Genomic DNA, 10,943 nt, shown 5'->3' with positions numbered 1-10,943 from the left:
ATTTATCTACTTTGCAGTCACCGCTTTCAGGGAACAGAGAAATATTAGGTGCCCAGTAGAAGGGCACGCTGGTCTGGAGGCACAACAAAGATTTTTTAAAAATTGTCACCATATCCTCCGCAAGTACAGAAGGGCAGGTATAAAACACGATGTAAGGAAGGTGTTGTTAATGATATCTGACTGGTCTCAAGGCACAGTCGTCCAGGGCACTGTCCTCTCACTCTCCGATGGGACTACAGACGCCAGGGTAACTGGAGGAGCGTCGCGGGGCATGCGCTGGAAGCTGGGTGCCGGGTTCCGCCACGGCCGCAGCGACCTGACTCCACTGGACAGGCTAGAGGTACCCGGGGATTTGGGCAGGACCAAAGCGGCGGGCTGCGGCTGTGCGCCCCGCACGCCGGGCCGTGCGCCAAGCACCAGGGCGCCGCGGGCGGGCCTGGCGCGGCCCGCCTGCTTCAGGCGCCCAGAACGCGGCCTGCGCTCCTAGGTAGGGGCCATGGCCGCTCTGGAGCCCCGTGGCAGTCCGAATGGAGGCCACTGCGCCGGTGCCCGTTCTCCCCAGAAAAAGTCGGGTGAAGAGCTGGGCCGCAGGTTGGAGGGAAGCGCTAGGGAGATAAGGGACGAGTTCTCTCGGGAACAAAGCCCGCTTTGGCGGTGCCCGCGCCGATGCTGGTGGCTTCTGCCCGGCGCCCGTCTCCCCGCCAGGCTCTCCGGGGCCCGGAGCGAGTGGTGGCCATCCCCTCGCCCCTGCACGCCCACCCCTCGGACAGGACCAGAGCAGTCACCAGGAGGAGTCACGGTTAGCTCCGGAATCGGACCCGGAGCCTCCTTCTCGCCCTCCCTCTCTCGACCTTGCCAGCGGCCCCCAAAACAGACTGGGTGCTCCGCCAGCCAAAGCGGGCCTGGGAGGGGGCTATCGTAGGGGTTTCCGCTTATGTTTTCTTTTTTGCAGTTGTCATTAGTAATGATATTAACTTGGGCATTCCGAAGCTCGAATCGGGGGCTCCCTCTTCGCTCGGGGACAACTGCCCGTATCCCCCCCTGGGCGGGCACCTTGGGTACCAGGAGCGTCCCGGGGCGGGTTAGAGGAGGTCACCCAGCCAGCCTCCGCCCACTCTCCCTGGCGGTAAACTCCGGCTTCCGGCCGGGGAGGGACGGCGGGAGGAGGGGCCAGGAGGCATGGGCGCGGGGACCAGGTGGGACGCCGGGCCCTCCGGACTGCACGGCGGCCAGTGTGGCAGCGGGAGGGGCGCGGGCAGGGGGCGCAGCGGCTCTCCTTCCTCTCTGGCAGGGCCGCCTCCGCACCTATTGGCGCAGCAAGCACGAGCTTGTATGACTGTCGCCTTCGTCCTGGAGGCCTCCGAGCTCGGCGCTGCCGCGAGCTTCACACAAGAGAGCGGTGGGAACTCCGCTCGCCTCCGCAGGAGCCTAGGCTCAACGCTGGCCGGTGCGCGGCAGCACCCCCGGTATCCATAGTAGGCCTGCGGCCTCTGCTGGGCGAGGGGTCTGACGGAGGAAGACGCCTGGGCGGGCGTTGGGAGGGATGTGGGGCGGAGAGGGGCGGGGTGGGAGGTGGGTAGGGATTGAGATCAGACCCACTGGGGCTTTGGCGACCCTCTTCTAGCACACCAGCATTCTACCCTTAGTAAGTCACCTGCCCCTTGTGTTTCAGTGGCCATCCATACAGAATATAGATCATAATAGTTGTAATATGTGAAAAGCTTTACTGAAGAGACTTTTTAAGATGCTTAGTTCTCTATGCAAACTTGATCCTTAAAAATACTGATTTAAAATATAATTGGGAAAAAGTGTAACCTAGGCAGTGAGTATTGACCTTACAAATAGAACAGTTTTTGCTTGTTTGTTTGTTTGTTTGTTTTGGCGAAACATTTTGATCTTAAGACTTTTAGAAATGGTTACTCTAGTGCATTTAAAGCTGGCCGTTTTATGACATTTTGTTTGTACCCAGTTAAACAATGCTTTTGTTGCTTGTAGCATGTTCTTATGAATAAATCACTAAATTGAGTTTAGGTTCTGTAATTCATATTAGTGAATCTTAAGATAGCATCACCTCACTTACCTGGATTAGGGGAACCTCAATTCTTACAGAGGAGTATTAGGGGGAAGAAGGGGCCCTTTGGCTAAAACTCCAGTTCTTGATTCTTAAGGCCCCTCCTGATAAGCCCTCCTGGAATCTAGGCTCTTAATCTAGGATTTACAGTAATGCCTGACATGATGTAGGCACTTAAAAATAAGTATTTGTTGATATTACTTCTACAAATGCTGGGCCCTGGGGATACAATTGTCAGGAAAATCAGACTTGCAAGATGCAGACAGACATACTAACGCACACGTGCGCGCGCACACACACACACACACACACACACACAAACGCACACACTGCACCCCAGTTAAGATGTGCGAAAGAAAAATACCTGAGCATATGTAGGGTAGCCTGGTCTATTTTGAGGAGCAAAAAAAGCATACCCAGAAGGTGGCATTTAAAGGATATCTGAGGGATAAATGAGAACTAAATAAAGGTGGGTGAGTAGGGAGTAGACAGCAGAGAATGGAAAGTTGGTCAGTGTGGAGGGGTGTGCAGAGGGAGGAAGAAGGAGAGGGGAGAGAGGTGGGGCCAGATAGGAGATGGCTTTGGGTTCTACAGAAGGAGGTTTTAGGTTGAGGAGTTGGTTTTATGAATATGTATGTATACATAATTTTCTAACATCTATGCACAGGTCAGATTAGAAATGTCAACTCATGGGGGTGGGGTGGCAGCTAGGAGTGAGAATGGTATTGGGAATGGTTTATAAAAATAGTGACAAAAGCAGATACAAGCTGTGACAAAACAAGGAGAGCTGCAGGCTATATAGTGGAGGGACAGCCTCCCTCTGTACCTGAGGCTTTAAATTAAAATATAATTAAAATATACAATAACTGGCATCTATAATGACTGTTATCAATAATAACATGTGCTTAGTTCACTTGTAAGAAAGCCTGAGGATACAATAATACTAGCGCGCTTGCCCTAAGGCAATCTCACTTAATGGGAGAAATGACTAGGATCAGACAGAAAATAATGAAAGAAAATAACACTATAGCAGTGTTTGGGTCATGGGATTTGGATAATTTCCACTTTCTCTAATATCTTTTGGTACTTTGTAGTTTTTTTTTTTTTTTTTTTTTTGGTAATTTGTTTTACTTATGTGATAAAAGCTATAAATGTTACAGGTTTTCAAAGAGAAATTTCCATTAACAGTGGTTCAATGAGAAAGTTTTTGTACCACTGTAAATTTACTCTTGGCTTTTATTGACAGTCAATATAAAATATGCTGTTATGTCGATGATCTTTGCTTTTTGATAAGAGAGCAACCAAAGGGAACATTCTTGGTTGGTGAACCCAAAACACAAACAGATGTAAATAGACTATTAAGCTTTTTATTATTAAGTGCTATGTTCTTTCTTGTCTTTAGCTTCCAGGAAACTCAGCCTCTTCGTGTGCAAATGCAGTAATTTATCTTTGCATATGTTTTTGATGAAAGTATTCTACATATGTTCCAAATGAGCCTCTTTCTTAAAGTCCCTACACTGCCACACAGAGAGTTGGTTCCACAGGCAAAATTCCATTCAATCTGAGAAAGGCAGCTCTGGCAAAGTGGAAGCTAAGCTTGAGACGAAGAAATAACAATGGCAGCACCCGGGACATTTCTCTCTCCCCAACCAGGCTAACTCCTATAACCTTTGCTCATTGCTCTTGACTATGACTGTATGCTCCCTTTCATGCCTCATTCTACTACAACCCACGCACACAACCTCAATGCTGCAATAATACCTACCTCCATTCACCACACTGGGTTTTATAGAAAGGACTGAGGATAACATAATAAGTAGAAAATGCTCCTCTAGGACAACTGTCAAGAATCAGAAAAAAAAATTTAGAAAAGCTCAGAGTCTGGGCTGTACAACCTCAGATACTCAGCTCCTCTGCATCTTCTTCCACTGTTACCATCATTGCCAGATGAGGAAGGAGGAGAAAACAGATTCCTGCCTAGAGATCCACCACACCTACTTGTAGGATTTCTTGACTAAAAGGAAAGTTTCCAAAGTGAAACCATTAGAGGATCTATCTTTGGTGGTGAAGCTACTGCCGAAGAGACCCTCCTGAAAATAACTATAAACTCTGCACAAATTACTAAAACATCACAACCTGAAGGTTTGAACAGAGAGCGTTTAAGCATTCCTTAGAAAAAAGAAAATGGAATCTTTTCTAGGAGATATGGTGTCCTCCTGGTATGGAGGTCTGTTTCCTTAAATTACATTAAGGACCTGCAGTACTTTCATTAGTTTCTCCTCACTCAGGGTACTCATCTGTTATTATCGCCTGAGTCATAAGATTTTGTCACTCTATTCTGGTACCTGCATTGGGTCACCTTGAATACCACCTGTAATAGTTTCATTCACCAGGTCTTCCTTTTGTATAAAGCTTCAGCTTCCTTGATGCTTTTGGTTGCTATTTCAACTTTTCTCTGTTTTCTTCCCTAAAGGAATCAGTTTAGACTTGAAATTCAGTGTTTCCTGAGACTGATCAGAAATTCGTGACTACCTGGATTGGATCCTGTATTCTGTCAGGTGATGGATGTTTTAAAAATTTAAATTCTCTGTTTTTTGTTGATTTAAATCTGTGTTCATTATCATGTTTTTAATGCCTATATGCTTTTTAAATAACCTCGCTAATGCATTGTTTTTCTAGACAGCTTCACTGAGATATAATTCATACACCATAGCATTCACCCATTTGAAGTATACAGTTTATGGCTTTTATGTTCACAAAGTTGTGCATTCATCACCACTGTCAATTGTAGAATATTTTTATTACTTCAAAAAGAAACCCCACCACCCCTAACCTCCTCTTACTTCCAGTCCTGTGTAACCTCTATTCTACTTTCTGTCTCTGGAATAGTTTTGCTCATTATGGACACTTTGCGTAAATGGAACCACACACATTCTGGTCCTTTGTAACTGGCTTCATTCACTTAGCATAATGCTTTTAAAGTTCATCCTTATAGCATTTAAGGTTCATTCATTTATTTTTATTGCCCAATAACATTTCATTGTATGGATATGTTACATTTTATTTATCCATTCATCAACTGATAAACATCCGGATTGTTTCCACTTTTTGACTATAATAAGTAATGCTGCTATGAATGTTCCCATAGACTTGTTTTCACTACTCATGGATGTATACCTAGGGGTGAAATGCTGGATCTTATGGTAACTCTATATAAATGTTTGAGAAACTGATTTCCAAAGTGACTAGACCATTTCACACTTCCATTAACAGTATGTGAGGGTTTCAATTTTTCCACAACCACAATAATTCTTATTATCTGTCTTTTTAATTATAGCCATACTGGTGGGTATCAGATGGTATCTCATTATGGTTTTGATTTGCATTTCTGTGATGGCTAATGATGCTGATCTTCTTTTCATGTTTCTATTGGCCATTTCTGTATTATCTTTGGAGAAGTAACTATCCATATACTTTGTCCATTTTTAACTGGGCTATTTTTCTTTTTTACTTAATGCATTATTTTCAAATAAATTTTTAACAGGACAGATGGTCATTAATCATAACTCTAGGCATATAATAGTTGTAAAATAAATAATTATTGAATGAAGGCATATGAAACATTTTTTAGGGCTGTTTGTAGTGTCTAGCAGATTGTCGATCGTTGATTTCTCTTTCTCCTCCTCTTCCTCCTAGGAGTCCATTTTGCAGCTCTCAAGATTTTGGAGAATGCTGTAAACAATTGTCTCAGTATTTTTCAAGAAACAGAAAGAGTTGCAACTTCCTCCTCGTTATAGAACTTTTATAGTTGCATTCAATGCCTAACATTGCAGAAGCAGAAAGGGCAAATTATTCTGGAAATGGTGAGCACAAATCTGAGAGGAGGTCTCCTGAAGAGAATCTACAAAGCGCTGTACAATCTTTCTGCACTCGTGCTTCAGGAGCACCCTTGGGTCCGAAAGGAGATGGTCATTATCCATGGAGCTGTCCAGTGACCCATACTCGCGAGAAAATTTATGCCATCTGTTCAGACTATGCCTTTCTCAATCAGGCAAACTCAATCTATAAAACTCCAAATCCAACCCGCTCCTCTTGCTTGCCTGATAGTACCTCTTTATCTGCTGGAAATAATTCATCAAGATACATTGGCATCCCAACTAGTGCATCAGAAATCATTTACAATGAGGAAAATAGCTTAGAAAATTTATCTAATAGCCTGGGCAAGCTACCTCTTGCATGGGAAATTGATAAATCTGAATTTGATGGAGTGACCACAAATTTGAAACACAAATCAGGTAAGGAAAGAGTCATCAAGTTCACATGTGAAAATAGTAAGAAAACAAACAATGTACCTTGTTTAAAATTGCTATTAGGTATGTTTTCCTTTTATAATACTCAACAGGGAACATTGCTATCATCTTGTCTGTCACTGTAGTTAAAAAAAAAAAAAAAACTTTGTACATAAGACATTTGGTTCATTAATGTGTTGCCACCAGAAACTTCAAACATTACCTTTGCATTTTGAGAGCATCGAAAAATATAGGATACTATAGCATATAGATATTACAGATAAGTACATAGTAACTTTTAAATGGTTAATGAGATAGCTAAGAACAACCTACTACTATTTTGTAGTTTTGCAGGGACATGAATTCATATTTCCCAATTAAACATCTAGTTTTCTTTCCTACCATATAACATTGAGGCTTTTTTGTCTTTAAAATTTTTTGAGCACCCAGTGAGGTCTCCAGGTACCACTGAGTAGGTTGTGAACTGCACAATTTGATTATGTTTACCTGGGGAGTTCACCTAGGATGCAGTGCACAACCTTCACAAATACAGTGTGGTGGTCCTCTAGGAGTATGGGTTTTGTTCTGTTCTTCATTTTCTAATTTCTCGATTCAAGACTTCCACTATAAATTGCTAAGTACTGTTTTAGCTGTCTTCCACACATTTTGATACTTATTTTTATCATTTAATTTAGAGTATTTTCTAATCTGCCTTGTGATTTCTTCTTTGGTACATCCATTATTTAGAAGTATGCTATGTAATTTCTAGGTATTTCGGGTTTTTCTAAATGTCGATTTCTAATTCAGTTCCACTGTGGACAGAATACAAATGATCAGACTTATTTTATGACCCAGCGTATGGTTTATGTTGGTGAATATACCATGTGCACTTGAAGAGAAGGTGCATTTTGTAGTTGTTGGGTATAGTGTTCCATAAATATTTATTAGATCAAAGTGTTTGAAAGTGTTGCTTACATCTTTTGTGTCTGTATTAAATTTTTGTCTTATTCTATTGATTGCTGAAAATAGGATGTTAAAAATCTCCAACTATGTTGTCTTTTCTCCATTTAATCCTGTTGATTTTTATCATGTAATCTGAAGTTCTGTTATTAGGTATACACACTTATGATTTTTATTCCTTAATGAGTTGACCTTATATCATTATGAAATGTCTCTTGTCATTCTGGCAATATTTCTTATTCTGAAAGCTACTTTGTTTGATATGTATATACCTTCTCTAACATTTTTTTTAACTAGTTTTTACATGGTGTCTCTTTTTTCTTTTCTTTTTATATTTAAAAGTACATCTCTTAAAGATAGCTAAGTATATTCAGTGAATTGTTTATTTTAGATATTGTTTATTTTAGTTCTAGAATTTACACTTTTAAATAGTTTCTGTTATCTTGGATTTGCTATCTTTTCATTCATACTAGAGCATTTTATCTATCTCATAAAGCATAATTATAATACCCATTTTAAAATCCTTATCTGCCAATTTTAAAATCTGAGTCATCTCAGAGTTGGTCTTAGCTTTTATCTGGAGAATGTGTCACATTCTTTCAGTTTCCGCGCATGTTCATTAGTTTTGGTTCGTATCGTAAATATTGCGGATGTTATATTACCATGACTTTGGATTCCGGTATATTCCTCTCGAGAGTGTTTTTGTTTTGATTTAGTAGCAATTAATTTGACTGAGTTAGTCAAATCTGTCTCTTGAAGATATCTCAAATCTCAGTTCAGTTCTTTTGGCCTTTGCTATGCTCTTTGCGGTCTGCTTTGTATATGCATGGTTCAGGAGCTGGCCTAGGATTTGGGCCAGATTTGTACACAGAATTTGGGCCTTCCCTTCTCTGGCTTCCCACTTTCTAGGGTCCTCCCATTTCACTTTGCAGAGACAGTGATTGCCAAAAAGATGGTGGATATTTATTCTACTTTTATTCACTATCCTCAGACCTTTTTCTAAAAGTCAATGTGGTGAATACAGGTGTATATACGTATGTATATTTGGTGTTCAGGTTATATGGGTGTATTGTAAGGAGTGGAAGAAGGAGTATGGCAATGACAAGGGGCAGTGGGCAAAGGTTACTGGAGTTGATGAGGCAGGGGAGACAGTCTTCAGGTGCCACTCTTTTATATTCCCCTCTCAAACTTAGCTTCCACTTGGACAGAGCTTTCTTCCTGAAATTAAATGGAATTTTGCTTGTTGGACCAGCTCTCTGTGTGGCAATGTGAGACTGTTATGAAGGATGCTCGTTTGGAACATAAGCTCATTTATCCCCAGGGGTTCATGGGAATAAGTTAGAGAGAACAGAGGGCACACTTAGTTAAGCATTAGAGGAAAGTGTGTGGGTACAGACCACTCTGAGCTGTTGAGGTCACAGATTATCATGCTTCAGTTGCTTCTAAAGTTCTAAGTGACTGGGAAAACTTTTTAGGGAATTAAAGCATTATTAGGCAGTGAAGACATCTCAAGAGATGGTAGAAAGTAGGTTTTCCATCTCTGGCTGTCTAAGATTTATTTACGAGTAATGGAAATTTGTCAGAATGAAATTTAGCTCATGTTTGCCAGAGTTTGTTTAGTTCTGTGAGAAATTTTGTGTTCTCTGTGAAGAGACTTTGAAGAAATAACTAGAGGGAAAAGGGAGAAAAATAAACTTGTTTCTGGATATTATAGTGTTTGTTACTATGACATTTTAGAAAAATTAGAGAAATTCCTTGTGTAACAATAGTTTCTGAGTTCCACCTGGTTTTGGGTGCTAAATGATTTCATTGTAGAGCATCTTAAATGAATAAAATGGACACTTTTCCATATATCTATATAACTTATGTTTCAAAATTTATGAATAACTCATAAACAAAATATTAGCTTTTATTTAATTTTGTATAACATTTGATTATTTAATTTAAAATAAAATATGTGTGATGTTATTAAAGTATTTGAGCACAGCTATCTGAAATGTTAATGGTATTTTAGTGAAATGAAGCTTGGAGTTATCTTAATATTTAATTTATATAACTTTTTGACTGAGAAACCATTAGCATAGTTCAGAAATAAAAAGCATAAAATTAAGCAGTGTAAAGTCTTTACTCTCATTTTTGTCTTCTTTTTCTCCACCTCCCAATCCCTCTTCCCTTGTAGGTAACTGTCATTTGTTTTACTTGTCTCTTGGAGAGAGAAAGAGATAGAGAGAATGAGAGATAGAACAAACACACACATACACAGAAAGGAGACTTTGTTCTCCACTCTAGTTCCTTGTGCTATAGTCACATTTTAATAATGCATACGTGTGCATCATTTTAAATCCATTTTGTGGTCTTTGTAGGCCTGGAGTTATTTTTAAATATGACATCATTGCATTATTGGATCTAGTGTTTTTACTTTCTTAAAAAAGTTACATTAATGTGGTTTTATTGTTTTATAGAAATGATTCATTTTTTGGAAAGTGGTCTAGGTAAAAATTTTATTGTTGGTAATTTGATTTTCTAAATTAAAGATTTTGTGATCAATTATTTTACTAGGTAAGTGACTGGCTTAGGATTTGGAATATGCAAATCTGATAGGAAATAACATTTCTGGTTTTTTAAATTTGTTTTTATTCTCTTTAAAGTAGGAGAGTATTCTTGAAGATACACATATTTTTTCAATATGTATATAAATATTTTAGAATCAGTGGCAGTTACTTTTTTAATTTTGTTTCGTAATTGTATTGCTTTGGCAATATACTTCATTTTAACATTTTGCTTATTTTATTTTCTCGTATTCTAGGCAATGTAAAGAAACAAATTTCTAAGAAAAAAACTTCAGATAAAAAAGGAAGACATCAAAGAGAGTGGCCTCAACATTCTCCTCTTGAAGATATTAAGCAACGGAAAGTATTAGACCTCAGACGATGGTATCTCTAAAAGTTGACTTTTTTCCCCCTTAACTACAGTACCTAATAAAGTTGTCATACTTAATAAAGTTAACAGTATTTCCTTATGTTCTAATTCCAAGGCTAAATTAAGTTTTCCCAGATTGTTCTGAAAATATCTTTATGCCTGGTTGTTTAAAGTTAGGCCTAACCATGAACCATACTTTGTGTTTGCTTGTTGTAGCCCATGTGTCTCTGTTAATCTAGAACAGTCTCCACCTTACTCTCCATCCCCCTCCCCCCCACGTGGAGAGACTTGGCCAGATATATTGTAGAATGTCCTACCTTCTAGATTTGTCTGATTTTTTCCATGTTAACTAAATTATATAACCTTAGTATTTCATGAAAACTAGAGTTTAGATATAAAGACTTGATTAGATTTTGGTTGAACATTTTAGGCAAGGATACTGCTAAAGTGATCCTGTGTCCCTCATTCTGCATCACATTAGGAGGTATATAGTATCTGTTCACCCAACATTAGAGATCCTAAGAGTGATTACTCGATTTAGGAGGTGACAGCCTTAGTCTGTATTGTCCAATTCTTTTTTTCTCTCTGCAGCCATTAAGTAATCAGTGACATGATGGTAGCATTAGGCTAATATCCAGTCCCTATAAACTTTTTACCTAGTGGTTTTAGCTAAATCCATTGATGACCCTTATTGGAATCCTTTC

At 39.8% G+C, this 10,943-nt stretch overlaps 1 protein-coding gene across 5 annotated transcripts in view; it reads left to right on the top strand.

The window, feature by feature from the left end:
* The first annotated feature begins 12 nt into the window (after positions 1–12).
* LOC107499213 (basic immunoglobulin-like variable motif-containing protein) overlaps positions 13–10,943 on the top strand; it is a 52,398-nt gene continuing 41,467 nt past the window's right edge. The window contains exons 1-4 of one of the 5 annotated variants that reach the window (XM_016123187.2): positions 13–137; positions 4,545–4,629; positions 5,768–6,366; positions 10,127–10,253. In XM_016123187.2, the coding sequence (XP_015978673.2) occupies positions 5,889–6,366; positions 10,127–10,253 (605 nt within the window). In that variant the 5' untranslated portion in view covers positions 13–137; positions 4,545–4,629; positions 5,768–5,888. Of the gene's footprint in view, positions 138–1,163; positions 1,197–1,256; positions 1,467–4,544; positions 4,630–5,767; positions 6,367–10,126; positions 10,254–10,943 lie in introns of those variants that run through there. The other 4 variants (XM_036228815.1, XM_016123188.2, XM_016123186.2 and 1 more) reach the window with 4 other exon arrangements.

The sequence above is a fragment of the Rousettus aegyptiacus genome, unplaced genomic scaffold, assembly GCF_014176215.1.
Source record: "Rousettus aegyptiacus isolate mRouAeg1 unplaced genomic scaffold, mRouAeg1.p scaffold_m13_p_11, whole genome shotgun sequence".
Classification (NCBI taxonomy): domain Eukaryota; kingdom Metazoa; phylum Chordata; class Mammalia; order Chiroptera; family Pteropodidae; genus Rousettus; species Rousettus aegyptiacus.
Note: the sequence above shows the minus strand (reverse complement) of the source record. Positions and strands in the feature narration are given on the sequence as shown.